Source organism: Ceratotherium simum, chromosome 17, assembly GCF_057802395.1.
Source record: "Ceratotherium simum simum isolate JZ-2026a chromosome 17, ASM5780239v1, whole genome shotgun sequence".
Lineage (NCBI taxonomy): Eukaryota > Metazoa > Chordata > Mammalia > Perissodactyla > Rhinocerotidae > Ceratotherium > Ceratotherium simum.
Window position 1 is genome coordinate 52421483 of NC_141916.1, and position 16112 is coordinate 52437594.

At 41.3% G+C, this 16112-nt stretch overlaps 1 protein-coding gene across 4 annotated transcripts; it reads left to right on the forward strand.

Moving 5' to 3' along the window:
• Positions 1 to 4734: 4734 nt before the first annotated feature.
• Positions 4735 to 15476, forward strand: MFAP5 (microfibril associated protein 5). 4 transcript variants are annotated; one of them, XM_004438656.3, is made up of 10 exons: positions 4736 to 4912; positions 5414 to 5473; positions 6702 to 6737; positions 9524 to 9568; positions 9912 to 9944; positions 10375 to 10410; positions 12376 to 12405; positions 13133 to 13220; positions 13780 to 13853; positions 15137 to 15476. In XM_004438656.3, the coding sequence occupies exons 2-10, from the start codon at positions 5416 to 5418 to the stop codon at positions 15247 to 15249; spliced, it is 513 nt and encodes a 170-aa protein (XP_004438713.1). In that variant the 5' UTR covers positions 4736 to 4912; positions 5414 to 5415; the 3' UTR covers positions 15250 to 15476. The 4 variants fall into 4 exon arrangements, with proteins under 4 accessions (XP_087298918.1, XP_004438713.1, XP_014649494.1 ...); XM_087442792.1 differs by lacking the exon at positions 12376 to 12405 and having other exon boundaries at positions 4735 to 4912; XM_014794008.2 differs by lacking the exon at positions 10375 to 10410.
• The last annotated feature ends 636 nt before the right edge of the window (positions 15477 to 16112 follow it).

Genomic DNA, 16112 nt, shown 5'->3' on the forward strand with positions numbered 1-16112 from the left:
CGGCCTCAGCATGGCTGGAGAAGCGGTGTGTCGGTGCACGCCCGGGATCCGCACCGGGGCCGCCAGTAGCGGAGCGCACACTTAACCGCTAAGCCACGGGGCCGGCCCTTTTTTTTTTCCTTCTTACTGTCCATGTCCCTCCCTTCTCTTCTGTCCCTTCTCCTTTATCTCTTTCTTTTCATCTCTCTCCTTTTTGTCTTTGCTTTCCTACGAATCTACAAATTTCTAAAGAAGCATAATCATACTTATTTTTTAGCACAGTGCCTAGCATATGGTAAATGATCCATAAACATTAACTATTATTACTAACTAGTGTATATTAATGTCTAACATATAAGAAAATCTAATTTATAGTATTTCATATTAATATAACTGTATCAATTTTATTACACATTATTATATAATATATAGTTATAACTGTATAAATGTTATTACATTTATATAATAGATAAAATAAGTGTGTATGGACATGCTAGTTTTCTATTTAGTAGCTTAAAATAACATAAATTTATTTTCCCAAAGTTTCTGTGGTTTAGGAATCCAAGCACAGCTTAACTTCGTACCTCTGGCTCAGAGTTATCTCACAAGGCTAGAGGCAAGGTGTCGGCTGGGGCTGCAGAGAAGATCCACTTCCAAGTTTACTCACATGGCTTTTGGCAGGTCTTAGATTGCTGGCTATTGGCCAGTGACATTCGTTCTTGCCACATGAGCATCTCTATAGAGGATGCTCACAGCATGGCAGCTGGCTGTGTTCAGAGCAAACGAGCAAGCACGAAATCAAGAGGGAGCACCAAGCTAGAAACCAGAGTCTCCTTAGGAAGGAAGGAAGGAGACCAGAGTCTTCCTCTGATCTGGGAAGCTATACCACATCACCACTGCTATATTCTATTTGCTAGTGGTCCCTAAATCCAGCCCACACTCAAGTGGGGAGGATTACATGAGCGGGTAAAGAATAGGAGGTGGGGATCTTTGGCGCCATCTTGCAGGCTGCTTAGCACATATAATCTATAAAGATATACATATATATTAACCATATAAATGTACTGAATTTAATCATCATATTAGCTATTACTATTTGTTAATAGTTATGTACATTGAACTTCCCTGGGTTTTTTCCATATTTGCAAATTTCAGGCTTTCTCTGTTTTTGTTTGTTTGCTGATGGGTCGAATGAGAAGATGGAGATTTCCCGCACATTAATGAATTTCTAGTATTTATCCTATTTTGTTTGTCTATAGCCAGTTTTATCAGTTACTTAAAATCTTTTGTTGTGGGTTGTCTTTCAGGAAGCTTAACAGAATCTTGAACCTGGATCAAGCATTTTACATCATTTTACATTTACACGGTCAAGACAGTATGGGTGTAACACTGCAAGACCACCAGCGCCATCAGAAAATTTATAGAAAGCAAAATAATGCGGCAGAAGCACTAATTGGCATAAGATATGTTACACATGTTTTACATGAACTGATTTTATAGCCTTTGTGCCAAAATTCCTTTGTTTCTGGAATAACTGTTGCCTAATCCCTCCGCCTATTACCTTTCACTCTCTTCCCCTCGTGTCACTGCAATACATTGGGCTCCTTATATTCTCTCAAAGTACTTTCTTCTCTGGAACTTTATCCTCTATTTCTTTGCATTTGACTCAATTTTTTGAATGTTGCTATCTCGAAATAGGAAGTTACTATTTCAAGTCGTCATCTAAACTCAATTCAAATGACCAAATTTTGAGTTGTTATGTGCTAATCATTATGTCAGCCAGAGATGAGTGAGACTTAGCCTTTGCGATCAAGGAACATTCAGTCTAGTCGGGAAGACAGATATGTAAAAGAAAGAATATGATATAGTTGATGACAGAATTATAAAAATAAACAAAGAAATGGCTCAGGAGAGGGAGTGGTTAACTCTTCAGAAGCAGAGAGGACCAGGAAAGGTTTCTGGGAAGAGAAAGCATCTAAGCTGGATTTTGATGGATGTATAAGCATTTATTTACTGGAGTTGGGAAAAGGATATTTCAAAAAGGAAAGAACGGAAAGTGCAATGCACAGAGCCATGAAGAACAGTGTATTAGAGCAGGCATGGGTTACTAAGAAGCGGAGAGTTTTCTGAGGACATATGTCTGCTGGCTCCTAAGTCCTCCACTGAGGCCATCTTTTAAGTTTGGCTGTCACTACTTTATTGCCTCATTCCTCTACACACACTGCTCTCTCCCCCTCCTCCCCCTCCCCACCTCATACAACCCTCCTTCTTTCCTTTTTTTCCTTTTATGGGAATTTTTTTTGTGTTTAGGCCCTGGATTTAATTTCGTTGGATGGGACTGTAGTAATAACGTTTCTGTACATTTGCCCAGAGGCCTTCAGCTAATGGGTGTATTCTTTACAGGCCAATAAACAGATGAATAAAGCCAGCGTGCTGTCTCGCATCTCTGCCTCCTTTCTCTTTCTTTGTACTTTACTTATCTTCCATTGATTGGAGACCTTTTCTGAAAACTAAAATTTTCCTAGGTAGCTCAAACATTAGCTTGCCTTCTGCATCTGCAAGTCAGTTCCATGGAGGACTTTCCTGCTGCTGGAGAATGTGTTCTCCACCCACAGGAGATGCACCCCGTGTCAGACGGGAGTATGGGCTGCTGCCAGGGAGTACTTCCCCAGCGTCAGGGAGAACCGCAGAAAATTACAGCCTAACGGCTCTGGATGGCAGTTGCTCATTTCTGACTAATGGTGCTGATTCTGACGTGATGTAATTCAATGATAAACTGATAGTGTAATCGAACAGAGGCTCACCCAATCACCTTGAGAATAGGAAATCTGAGGTTCTCCAAACCTGGGATGCAAGCCTAGGCTCTGAAGGCAAATGGGGAACTGTGCCAGAAGAAAGGGGCCACCATAGCTGCCATGAAGAAAAACAGTAACCAGACTAATATGAAACAAACTGCCTTCTTGAACGTCTATTAAGCCCAAGAAGAACAGACAGGGCTTTCTGCTCCTCTGCCAATTTCCGCCTTGCTCCCTCTCCTTTCCCTCTAAGCTGCTGCTCCCTGCCTGTCTTCCCCCTCTGCTTTGCTCTGAACATTCTGTTCCTGTTTTCACTGCTCTAACTTCAGACTCCCTCCTATGACCCCAGGAGAGTGCCCCCTCCTACTGCCTGGGGAGACTTTCCTATAGTCTCCAGCTAGGCCAGCACACTGAGGTCATTGCTCTCCCTGCCAAATGATTGGCCTGAGTTCAGTTTCTCCGTGGGTCTGAGCTTCATGGAAAACATGATTCTTGCTCTAGGCTCTCTATTATATGTCCTGCCTTACTTCTGCTTTGCATCTGCTTTTTTGTTTCTTTCCCCACCCCCACCTCCCTGCCTTTTCTTTCCCTGACTCTCCCCAGACTAGAGTCACATCTGTTTTCCAGCCTCTGCACTCTCACTATGGAGCAGATGGGAGAAGATCAAGTTCTAGGCCAGGGAGATCAGAAGAGCTGGGTTTGGACTCAGATTTCTTCTGAGAACTGACCAGAATCCATGTATCTCGGAGATGGAACACGTATAGTTCCCTCGGAGGAACTAGAGGTGCTATTTGCTTGTTTCTGACCATGTCTATAGCTCTCCCTTCCAACTAGACAGCTAGCTTCCTTCCTTCCTTCCTTCCTTCTTTTCCTTCTCTTCCTTCTCCTTTTATTTCTTCTAGTCTGTACTCTAGTAATACGACCTGCTCCCTCCGTCTACCTACTCTTCTCTAATCTAGCTCATCAAGGAGACCCACAATGTTGACTAAAGGTGCTAACAGATAACTTGAAACTCACACACTTCTAGTGCACATAAGGTCAACCAGTCATCAAATGTGAGTTTCTATAATTCAAGTCTAGTCCCTCCAAAATGGAGATGTTTTAATGGTCCAACCACTAGTGTCTCTAAGAATAAGAGCAAATACAAAGGCGTTAAAACTCCTGGATCCGAGAAAGTTATCTACATATTACATGATCTGAGGAAAAGTACCGATGGCAAATAAGGCAAGCAGAATGACCTTGGCTCCCAATTTCCTTTGGGCTTCTGATGGCATTTTGTCCTTAAGATTCTAGAAATCAAGATTCTTAGCATAAGCTTAAACAAAGCCAAGAGACGGCATAAGTCTGGCATCTCCTGTCACAGAGCTCCTCCATATTTCAAAACAAATTTGGAGGGTTCTGTATTTCTCAACCTTTCCTAACCCTAAGACAGACAGCCCTTCTCTTGGATGAAATTCATGTAGTGTCTGTGTTTGCTTGGATTGGGGAATAAATAGGATTCCCAGGGGAAAAAAACAAGAGTCTGAATATGTGGGTCAAGAAAGAGGCAAAGAAAAAAGAGAAATACGGGGATACAAAGGAGTTTGTCGGTGTTGAAGAGACGAACATTTAAAAGAATGAAAGTGAGAAAGGAGGATGGAGAAATGATTCAAACATGGATGATAGCCAGAGAGATAGAAACAGGTTCTGGTGATGTGCAGTAAACACTCCAAGGTGAGAGGGAGCTATTTAAGTAAGAAGGAACCCAAGGAAAAAGGGAGCTGGGGCCAGACCATGAGAGGAAAACTAGGCTCATAGAAGAAAGGCATATATGAGCTTGGGCCAGCTCGTTTAGGGAGCAGCAGCATCTCTCACCAATGTGGTCATAATCTTAGGAATGAGGGTGTGAGTGACTGCAAATTCCCATCCCCCTTCTCGTTCCAGCCTCATTGTACTCCTCTAGCCTGGCTTTCTCTCTCTCTCTCTCTCTCCTTCGCTTTCCCTCATCTCATTGTTTCAGAGTAGGCCAAATTTGAAGTCCTTCCCAGGGAGTGGCCCTGTTCATCTTATTCTTCAGCCAAAGTAGGAACAGCGTGAGAAGGAGAGAGACACATTCAGCAGCCAAAGGACTCGGTGGAAAGAGCAGAGGACCAGAGACAGTGAGTTATTTGATTATACAAAACCCTAAATAGACAGAGGGAGTGTGTGTGTGTGTGTGTGTGTGTGTATCAAAGGGCTGGAGGGAGGCAATGGGGAATGTCACTGAACTTAGAATTGAGCAGACATCCCAATTATCTATGGAATTCAAATGAGGGGAGACACCAAGATAAGCAGACAGATATCAAAAAGGAAGATTAGATACTAGGGATGAAAGAGGCCCAAGGGCAGGGGCAAAGGTGGACCATTTAGAATATAAAAATTCCTCTGACTTGGTAGAAAAGAGTAATGAGAGTGAGAATGATGGTAGGTGATCAAAGAATAGAATTTTAAGGAGAAATAAACGTTGGGTGAAAGATAAGAAAAGACAGAAAGGGTTTGGGGGACCAGGAAAGCTCCTGGGAAGACAAAGAGACAGGGCCTCCAGACATCCTTGCCTGGAACGGAAATGCTGATGTGCCCCTGAGCATTACAATCTTTCCTCTACCCACCACCCCTGTTAGATATGCTGCTCTCGGGACCCACGGTGCTGCTGTTTCTCACTGCACTCATCATCCCCTTTGGTGAGTCCCTACCTTTTATTCTTTTCTCCCTAAAATGTCAGCTCCTCAGCTGTACATGTGTGTGGAGGTGTGTGTTAGAGGGTGGGATGGAAGGAGGCTCAGGGGAATGGGAGGAGAGATGCTTGCTATTGAGTTCTAGAATTGCTAACAAAGGGAAGAAAAGAACAAATTTTGTGTCAAAGAAGAAAGGGCAGGGACGTGGATAGAGATGCCCTCAGACTTGGGAAAAGGTATCCTGAGAGTTACGAAACTAAGGCTAACCGAAGAGACACAAGTGCATATTAACCAAAAGAGGGTCACAGACGTAGATATACAAGTAAACAAATACCAAAGGAAAAAGAAGCTGATATGCAAATGCATACACAAACAGAGACCACCTAATAAGAAACTGGACCAAATTTAAATCCTGAAGGGGGCTGGCCCCGTGGCTTAGTGGTTGGGTGCGCGTGCTCTGCTGCTGGCGGCCCGGGTTCGGATCCTGGGCGCACACCGACGCACCGCTTCTCCGGCCATGCTGAGGCCACATCCCACGTATGGCGACTGGAAGGATGTGCAGCTATGACATACAACTATCTACTGGGGCTTTGGGGGAAGAAAATAAATTTAAAAAAAAATTAAATCCTGAAGGAAGACAGTGGGAGTACATACACTAACACCTAACAAACACCAGCACCAGCGTACACATTAGTATATTCACATGCACACAAAAAATACATACCATATCTATACACGCAAGAAAAATGATCTGCACAGATTTCACAGAATCTAGCTAGAAGATTGGCCACCCCAATAAATGTGAACCTTGGACTTCAAAGAAATCTTGCTCTATTTTTTTCTCATTCTGCCAGATACAGACTGTGAAAAAATATTTTTTTCCTTGTTCAATAGCGTAGCTTATGAGACAGAAGGACAGAACACATTAGAAAGGCTGCTGGCCCTCTCTGTGCGACAGGACCCCACCCCTTCTGGGAATGAGGACGAAGGTCATCCTGAGTCAGGGCACAGCAGAGCAGGGCTTTGTTCCCAAGACTTGTTGTCTTTCTTGAGTGTTTCCACGTTTGTGTGTAGCACTAACGGTCTGAGTAATTTTATTTTGAGCAATAGAGAAATAAAGCTCAGAAAGATAAAGTACAACCATTTTCCCATCATTTTCTGGTTCATCTCATAAAAGCTTTCTGGGGTATAGAGCTGGAGTCACTCACATCCTTTTCTCCTTCTTTTGGTACAGACTGGACACCGCTAGGGGTCAATGGTCAACGAGGAGGTAAGTGAACCCTTGGATCTGGGCTCTGTTGGGTTTCTTATTAGGATAACGTAGCTGAATGGTGAGACTTAAAGAATCTGTAACACAACAGAGAGATACACTGCCAAGGTGTGGGAAATAGGATTGAATTCACCAGTTTCCACAATCCTGTTATCCCATTCATAGAACCTTCTTGTCTCTCTTTGTTTTTTCCTACTGAAATGTCTTTCCCAAGACCTCCTCTATGCCCACCTCTTGTTTTCACTCTTCATGGTACATCTCTTATCTCACTCAGAATACGCCCACTAACCCTAATAGAAAGCATTTTCCTATCCACGTAACAGTGGAGAAACTAAAATGCAAAGACAGGATGAGAAGTTATCTCAGTACCACAGCAAAATTGTGGCACAACTGGACAGAACCCAACAGTTTTGGCTTCCAAAGACCACTTCCTTTAGCCTGATGAAGGAAACTCTGATCAACATCTCCACTCCGCCTCCAGACAGTCAACATAATTATAATTTTTTTTAATAATTTTATTTATTTATTTTTTTCCCCCAAAGCCCGAGTAGATAGCTATATGTCATAGCTGCACATCCTTCCAGTTGCTGTACGTGGGACACGGCCTCAGCATGGCCAGAGAAGCGGTGCGCCGGTGCACGCCCGGGATCCAAACCCAGGCCACCAGCAGCGGAGCGCGCACTTAACCGCTAAGCCACGGGGCCAGCCCTATTTTTTTTTTTATAATTAACATAATTATAATTTATCTCTTGCTTTTTCCTGACACTTGAGAGCACGGCAGTAGGTAACCCATTAATGGGTCATAAAATCAAATTGGCGGGTCACAACTGGTATTTTTTAATGAATTAGGACAGACTAAAATAAAAACAGAGTACATTGCAAGAGTAAAGTATTATCTTATTAAACTTGTTTTAGTTTATATGTGTACACTGGGGCACAATATAATTTCCTGCTGTGTGTCCTGATACAGAAGATAAAAATATAGAAACAAAAGTTTTTTTCTCTGTTGTGGGTAAAGAAATCTGAATCTCTAAGTTTCTGAACCTGTTTCAGATTCAGCACTAGCAAAAGCAAAATTCCAAATTCATTTCTCTGGGCTGGTTAAGGTCCAGTCCTGTTTTATAACTTTATGATGCTTTTCTAGCAGAAATATTATAAGATATGATAAAAAGATCTCCTTAAGATTCCTTTTCAGAGAATATTCATGAATCCCAGATAAGCACTTATGCAGTGGTAGCTCATGGGAAAGGTGGGTAGTGGGTAAACTGAGGCATATGCAGAAAAGCAGTACTCTGCCATGAAACCTGCGGAGACAGCTAGGATACACTTGACCCTCTTGCTCTCCCACTGCTTCACTTCTGTTTCTCTGCCTGGCTGGACTGGATGCAGCTGGAGGAAGGGAAACAGGGCAGGCCGGGGCTACACCCTGGGGAGGCTCCACTCCCCTCTTCCAGGCTCTGGAATGAATCGTGCCAGTGGTTTTTCAAATATCCTATGGAATTGAAACAGACTTGGATTGCTTTTATCAAAATTTGTTCTGGAAGAAGAAAGCTTATATTGAGTGTGAAAGATCAAAAGCCTCTTTTGTCAGATCTGACGACTTTCTATCTGAAAATTTTTTTGAAAGGATAAAGTAAGCAGTAAGCAGGGACAATTCTTTCAGGATGCTTTATTCGTGTTTTGCCTCTACTGCAATGATCAATAACTGACAGGCTTTGTAAAAATGCTATTCTCACCAGATTTAAATCTGCCGTTTAGACCTTGAAGTTTTCAAAAAAAAAAAGTCAAAGCAAATTATGTGAATTTGCTGACCCCTAGTGGGTAAAATGGATTATGACTATCAGCCGTCTACAATGAAGGATAATTATAGATGGGATATTGGCTAAATATATAGATGTTAACACTGCTTTCTTATTTTGCTTTTTAAAGTCAAGACAATTTGTTTTAGGAGGTGATATTATTTATAGTTTCAAATTCAGTTTTCTTAGTTTATTTTAATAGATTCTACCTTCAAACCTGGGCGATTTTTATTTCTTCTCCACCTGCCTTTTCTTTCCAATGCAAGGCATTCTCTACTAACATCGGCATTTCCTCTCCTCTCTCTTCACCTCACTTCTCCCTGAGCATCAGAAACCTATCAACACCACCTTTTGTGAAAATTATTGTATATAAGCATATCAGCAAACATATCCAATTATATCAAAATTATAAATATAAAAATCACAATGTCTTTGGCGTAGAAAATTTCATTTTAAATAAGTATTGCAAAGAAGTCATCAATCCACTGTAATTATTAACAAGCTGTATGACTTTGGGTAAATTATTTATTCTCCTGGTGCTCAGTTTTATCATCTGTAAAAATAGAGATGTAAGCAGTGCCTGGCACAGAGCAAACCCAAATTAGCTATATGTATTATTATCTGCTAGGAGAATAAAATAATGTTATTCCTGCAGTCCAATGCTTATCAAAGTCTAATTGAGAAAGAGGATGCCTGTGGAAGATTATCTGATGGGCATGCAGTTCATTGATTCCTGTAGATAAGGCGGACAAAGGAAAAAGGATATTCTAGGCTAGGACTGTGTGGCTATATTCATGGAAGTAGGAAAGTGTGACGTTTGTTTGGGTTACAGGGGAAAGGACTTTGGTTGAGAAGCAAGCAAAGAAAAACAATTGTGGGATGCTTACTATGCGTTGGCCGCTGTGCTAGTCAATTTCAATGACTGGGAGTGCAAGGGCAGGAGGGGGACAGAATGCTCAGAAAACATTCTCTGATTTTTTTATTCAGACAATGTGACTCAAGCAACTCCAGAAACATTCACAGAAGATCCTAGTAAGCTACGCTTTTTGTTTATTTCTTTGCTTTCATATTGGTGATAGACGGATTGAGGATGATGTCTGTACACAGAAGAATGAAGACTTGGAAAGAGGTCGTTGGAGGCTCTGAGCTCATTCAGAGCCCTGTTGTCTATCTTAGATGCCTCTGATGCTATAAATGTGCCCAATCTCTTTCTCTCTTCCATTTCCTTCTGAGATGGTCCCTTATATTTGCCTGAGTCCACATCCTTACACTTCAATCTTTCTTGCCTCCTTTTAGATCATCATCCCTTTATCCTGCTTTTCTTGGCTACTTTTCCTACCTGCATTTTTCATTCTCTGTGTTGCTATCTTTGCAGATCTGGTGAACGATCCCTCTACAGATGAAACAGGTAGGTTTTACTACAGTTCTTTAAAAATGGCAATGATTCTTGTTAATATTCACAATATTTATTCCAGCTCTTGAATTAAGCATATATTTTATCTCTCGGAAAGGGATATAGGGATTGTAGGTGTGTTGTTCAGTGACAGTGGGATGAAAGCAAAGAGAGGTCTCCTACTCCTCTAAAGAGAGGAAACAAAGTGGATTAACAGCTAAAATAAGGCGTGGATAATGAAGGATTTCAGAAATTAGTACAATGTCAATAGGCCAAATACTCAAAAAATATTCACCATTACTTCAGTTACTCTGTCCTCTTAGACACGATACACCCAGCCATAGTCTTGACCTTGCCCTGATATCTCCACTCCCCCTTTTCTACTCTGCCTTCCCCCTTACCGATTCAAAGCCCTCCTCACACCTGCTGTTTTGTGCCTTTTCAGTTCTGGCTGATATCGAGCCTTCCACAGATGACCTGGGTGAGTTCAGATGTGGGATCCCAGGGCCACCAGGGCAGTTCTGGGCTTTCCGCAGAGCCCATTATGGAAGGCAGTACAGCTGCTGAAGGATCCTAAATAGACAGGACTACAGTTTATGTAGCACGTTCTTCCAACAGTTCAATTTAAATTAATGACATTTTTGATGCCTTAACAAGCAGGAACTGTGCTAGGTGTTGATCTATAAAATACCAAGATGCGCTCTTTCCCTCAAAGTTTCCAAGACTGGACAGGTAATGGCAAGACAAATATATAAACAAATAAATGTTGGGAAAGATAAAGGGAAGCTTTCTAGAAGAAGCAATGGTTAAACTGAATCTTGAAGGAAGAACTGGAGTAAGCCAGGCAGTCAAGTAGGGATGGGCATTCCAGTCAGAAGGAACAGCATGTGTAAAGATGCAAAAGCAAAGTAGAGCTTGACACATTGGGGAAACTGAGTTTTTTAATTGATTAGGGCAAAAACTACAAGGAACAAGTGGTGGGACGTGAGAAAAGGAGATCGAAACTAGATTATTTTTAACAAATAGTTACTGAAAACCTGCTACTAGATGCCAGAGATATAAAGGTGAACAAAGCTGATTTTCTTCTACTAGGTATCTTTTGTCTAACAGACAAGCTAGACAAATGAACAAATAACTTTATTCAGTTTCACAAAATGCTATAATCAGGATAAGCAAAAGAAGCTATGGAAGACTCAAAAAGAGTCCTTGCCTCTATTCAGTGTTGGGAGTTAGGAAAGGCTTTTCTGGAGGGCACATTGGCTAAGTTGCTTCTTGAAAGACAAGTAGAAGTGAATCAAGTGAATAGAAGGGGGAAGAGCTTTTAGGGAAAGAAGACAAAATGGACAAAAGATTAGAATGGAAATGAAAACCAATCAGAGAGTGGTTTATGCAAAGAAGGGTTCTAATCAGATTTGTGAATTGGAAAACCAGCGAGGGTGCTGTTGCAATAGTCTCAATAAAAGATGGTAGCCTGAACTAAGGTAGAGGTAGTGAGAATTAAATGTGAGCTGTAAGAGAGAGGGGACTATTGAGATGATGTCCAGTTTTGTATTAGGTAGATGGTGGCTATTGCGTGGATGGTGGTACCATTCACTGAAGAACAACTTGAAATCGTGAAGGGAAAGATAATTAAGTCAGTTTGGATTTGAGGGATCTTTGAAAAATCCAGGAACTCTTCCATAAAATGGCAGTTGGATTTATAGGTCTGGAGCTTAGAAGAGAGATCTGGGATAGAAGTATAAGTTTGAGAATTCTCAGCATGTAAACCTGCAATTGAAACCCTAGAATAGACGTGATCACCTAGCCTACTTCCTATAGTATCCTACTAGCAACTCTTCCAATGACATCTTTACAGATAAGTCCCATGGTTAGACTATTCCCTCAAGACTCATCTTACTCCTTGACCTGTTCTCCATGCTACAAACTAGGCCGTATTTAACTTGCTCCTAGGTTAGGTTTGGCTATGGCTATGACTCTCATTATTCTTTACTCAAAAATTTTTATCAAAGAACCATGATGATGTATCTAATTTATAGGGGAAAAGGTTTCTTTAATGAGGAAGAGCTTCTGCAGGATAATAATCTTTTCTCTCCTTAGCTCTAGGATGAAGTTCTTCTGGGCATATGGCTCTTTGCCTTGTATCCCTGCTAAATTTGCTTCTTGTCAACAACATAAAGATACTCAAAATACAATGAATTTCTCGACTCTCTAGGAGAGAAAGGAGAAAGGCAAAATCAGATTTCCCATCCAAACTTCCAAATCTCTTCAATTTTGTGGATCAAAACAGCCCATTATCGGTTTTCTTTTAGAAGTTGCTAAAAGAGTTATTAACTCATTTGTTTCCTATTTATGGGTGTCCCACGTGGGTCTCAAGTGAGGCAATGTGAGTTACAGAGGTAATGACTTCTAGAACTAGTAATAACTGAATAAAATTTCTGCCTTCCAGCCTCGCCCAAGGATAAAAATGCCACCACAGGTGTGATTGTCTTTTGCATGTCTTTTTCTTAAGCTTTTCTTCTCCCTAAGGATTCCTACCTCCTTGTTCTTTGGAGGGTACTTGGTATATCTTCTAGTTTACTTCCAATTCTTCCTCAAAGAATATTTTTAGTACCCTTATCCCCACCTCCTTTTTTTAATGAGCTCCTGTCCTAAAAGTCATGGGGAAAAGATGGGACCTCTATCGCATGGTCCTGAAACAGTCCTCTCCCTAACTACCTTTAGACTTTATTTGGTGGTTAGTGCGTTGGGAAGTGACTGCAAGGACTCACTATTGCTATAGATGTCATGGCTAAAATTGCTTTCTCTAATGTAGCGATAATTCTGATGTACAGAAAACTTCTGGAACAGAGAAGTAGTGGCCCATCTAAGAATTCTCATTCTTCAGAATGGGATTATCAGGATTTCAATTTGGTATTTCATATTGCCACCTAGAGAACCCTAGAAGGACTTTTTCCTAGAAGAGCCCTCAGAGATTATTTAATGCTCTCCTGTTTCCAGGTAGGGAAACACCTTAATTTCATTTTAGCCAATTTCTTACTGCTCTGCTTTGGTGAGCATGAAGGACATGCCCCAACTTACTATGATCCTCTGTAGAGACTACTTTGTATTTTTTTCCCACTCTTATCCCTCCTCCTCCAGCCCTTTAATCTTTTGTTTGTGCCTCTCCTATTGTTATGCCTTTCCCTATTTGGGGGCTTCTTCAGAGTGCCGGGATGAGAAATTTGCTTGCACAAGACTCTACTCTGTGCATCGGCCAGTCAAGCAATGCGTTCATCAGTTATGTTTTACTAGGTAAGGAATCCCAGAATACCCAGAGAGCATCTTCCATGGTAGTGTTTTTGTGTCAGTAACTAATGAGCAGCCACTATGAAATTTCAGTCTTTCGTGGGGCAGAAGTTTTTAGCATAACCCTCCTAAGCTATTCCTGAAGGTGTCAGCTAGAACCTAGAGTCGGGACTGAGGTTTATGGAGAACTGACCTAGACCTAGACCCAAGAAGGCAGATGAATGAGATGGCTGGAAAAAGGAAAGTCATGAGGGAAACATTGGTACCTTGAATTTATTACCTCATAGAAAAAAGCTGAAGCAAGAGATTCAACTCTGAAGGTAGAAAATAATGGGAAGGAGTATTAAGCTTAACTGTAGATGGAGTGTGCAAACAGTCGTTATGAAGAGTAATTAAGACCATTCCATAACCTACATTCCTCTGGAGGGAAAAAAAGGGGAGAACTTTTTTAGGGAAGAGTGGGGAATATAGGTGTTGAAGACACATCATAGAGGCCTAGGCTCGTCCTCCCTCTCAATGTTTTTTTCTGTCTCCGTCCTTAACCACAACACTGGGACCATGGCAGTTTACGACGGATGTACATCATCAACAATGAGATCTGCTCCCGTCTTGTCTGTAAAGAACATGAAGTTATGAAAGGTAAGATGCTGTCTGGGTTTGTAGTGGAGAGAGACAGTTAGGGGAGAGGTAAATAGGGACACGAAGGTCATGGATCAAAGGTCCAGCTTTGGAGGAGGGCTTTAGGCCATCCCTTTAACTTGCATCAGGCCCTGGTCCGCCAAGCTACCCCAAATAAACAATCTAAGTAAAGAAGTATGCTTAATATATAAACATAACCCTAAGAAAAGTACCCCTAGATATCCTTCCAACTAGACTGTAACCCCCAACCTCTATTTCTGAAGCTCTGGCTGATTTGAAGTTCTTTCATGGGGTTCTAGATGAAAAGGCCAAGTCAGCCATTACAAACCATAGACTCTACTAGTCTGCAGCCATGTTCATAACTCTAAAAAGAAAAAAAAACCCACTAATTTGGAGACAGTCATGTTTGGATAGGGCCTATAAATAAAAAATAGACTGGACATTTAGAAACTGGTCACATTATAAACAGTCCACCAATTCCAGGAACCACTTACATTACTTATTGTGAAATTTCAGAAGTAGAGGAAGGTAGAAAGTCTTTAAAAACAATTAAAAGCATCCAAAGCGTGTGGTTATAGGCCATGCATAGTGGGAACAAAGATACTTCTCACCTTCCCCATGGCCAGCCCCAAACGATGGCTGTGGTTGGTAAAGGCACCACAGACACAGCCACTTCTGACTCAGCAGCCCGCCTCGAGCTGAGTTCCTGAGTAAGACCTGTAGTGAACTTCGCAGAAGGAAACTTGCTGCTTGCCCCCATCGGCTCTGTGCAAGCCACCTGCAAGGGAAGCACCTAGAGATTGAGGATGAGTATTTGGGACTCTAGGCACTTTCAAGTGTCTCAGGGGAGTTACTAAAGTTAGCTTTTTGCACATAGTAAACACTTAAATATATATTGAGTGATTGGACCTCATTTTTTTGCTATTTAATAAATCCATGATTAGAAGAATTGGGTGCTAGGTATATAAAGGAAACTAAAATTTACTGACCACTTGTGCTAGATACTTTGCATACATTATTTCCTTTCAATACTCTCAACTACACTGTTGAGGCAAGTATTTTAATGCTTATTTTACAGAAATGGATAGCGAGGTTCAGAAAAGTTAAGAAACTTTCTACCAAGTAGCAAATAATAAGTAAGCGGCAGAGCTGGGGTTATAACCCAGATCTATTTCTCTCCAACCTTTTCACGACCCCACACTGCAGTCTTCTCTTTCTCTTAAAACATGAGCCCTTGTTATCTCCCTGCCTTCTCATCCCGTCATGCTCTGCTTCTCTTCTAGATGAACTTTGCCGTCAAATGGCTGGTCTACCCCCAAGGCGACTCCGTCGCTCCAACTACTTCCGACTTCCTCCCTGTGAAAATGTGAATTTGCAGAGACCTAGCGGTCTGTGATCACCAAGGAAGAGGAAAGAAGAATGTGTGGATGGGACGAAGGGAATGCTCTAAGAAGAGGGAACTCCTTGTCCATCCATTGTCAGCTAACCCATAGACATTAGTATTTCTTAAAACAATCGCTTGGCAGTGTCTAGCTTTTGCCCCTACTCTCTGATTTTTCACCCAGACTAATTAACATTTATGTCATTTTTCAGTACATAAAATACAAAGTCTATATTATTGCATGGTTTTGCTGCTTCCCAATATCATAGACATGGTAAATAAATGATGACCATGTGACTCATATACAAACATTCTACATGCAATTTCAAGGGAACATAAACTTTAGGTTAATAATATTTACTATTGAATCTGTCTGAGATAGATCTTAGGGTGGAAGAAGCTATCATTGTCTATTTTCACTAGTCATAGAACTTCATTTATTCTCTTTTCAAGAGTTTCCTTGATTAACTCCCCATTTATCTACTCGATCCTCTTTACTCTTATTTTATCTATTTTGCTGGATTGTCCTAACATTTGCCTGGCAGTTCCTCCTTACGAGAAGGATCACGGTAATTTCTGTAGTCCTAGGAAATTCTCCAGAGCCAAGAATTATACAATCCTACTAGCAATACATAAATACCCAAAATGTTTTCTACTAAGCTGAGGCTGAGGCTAGAGAGGAGTACACCAGGTATAGAACTTGGACTGGTGATCCCGTATTCAGTTTTTCATGCAGTTGTCCAGTTGGCAGGTGGGGCTGGAAAGTGTCTCATTTACTTACTCACTGATAGTAGTATTGGGGTTAGCCCACCCCCACACATTAATTAGACAACTTAATGTGAAATGGTATCATTGGTCTGAGTTTCCTTGAGTTGTTG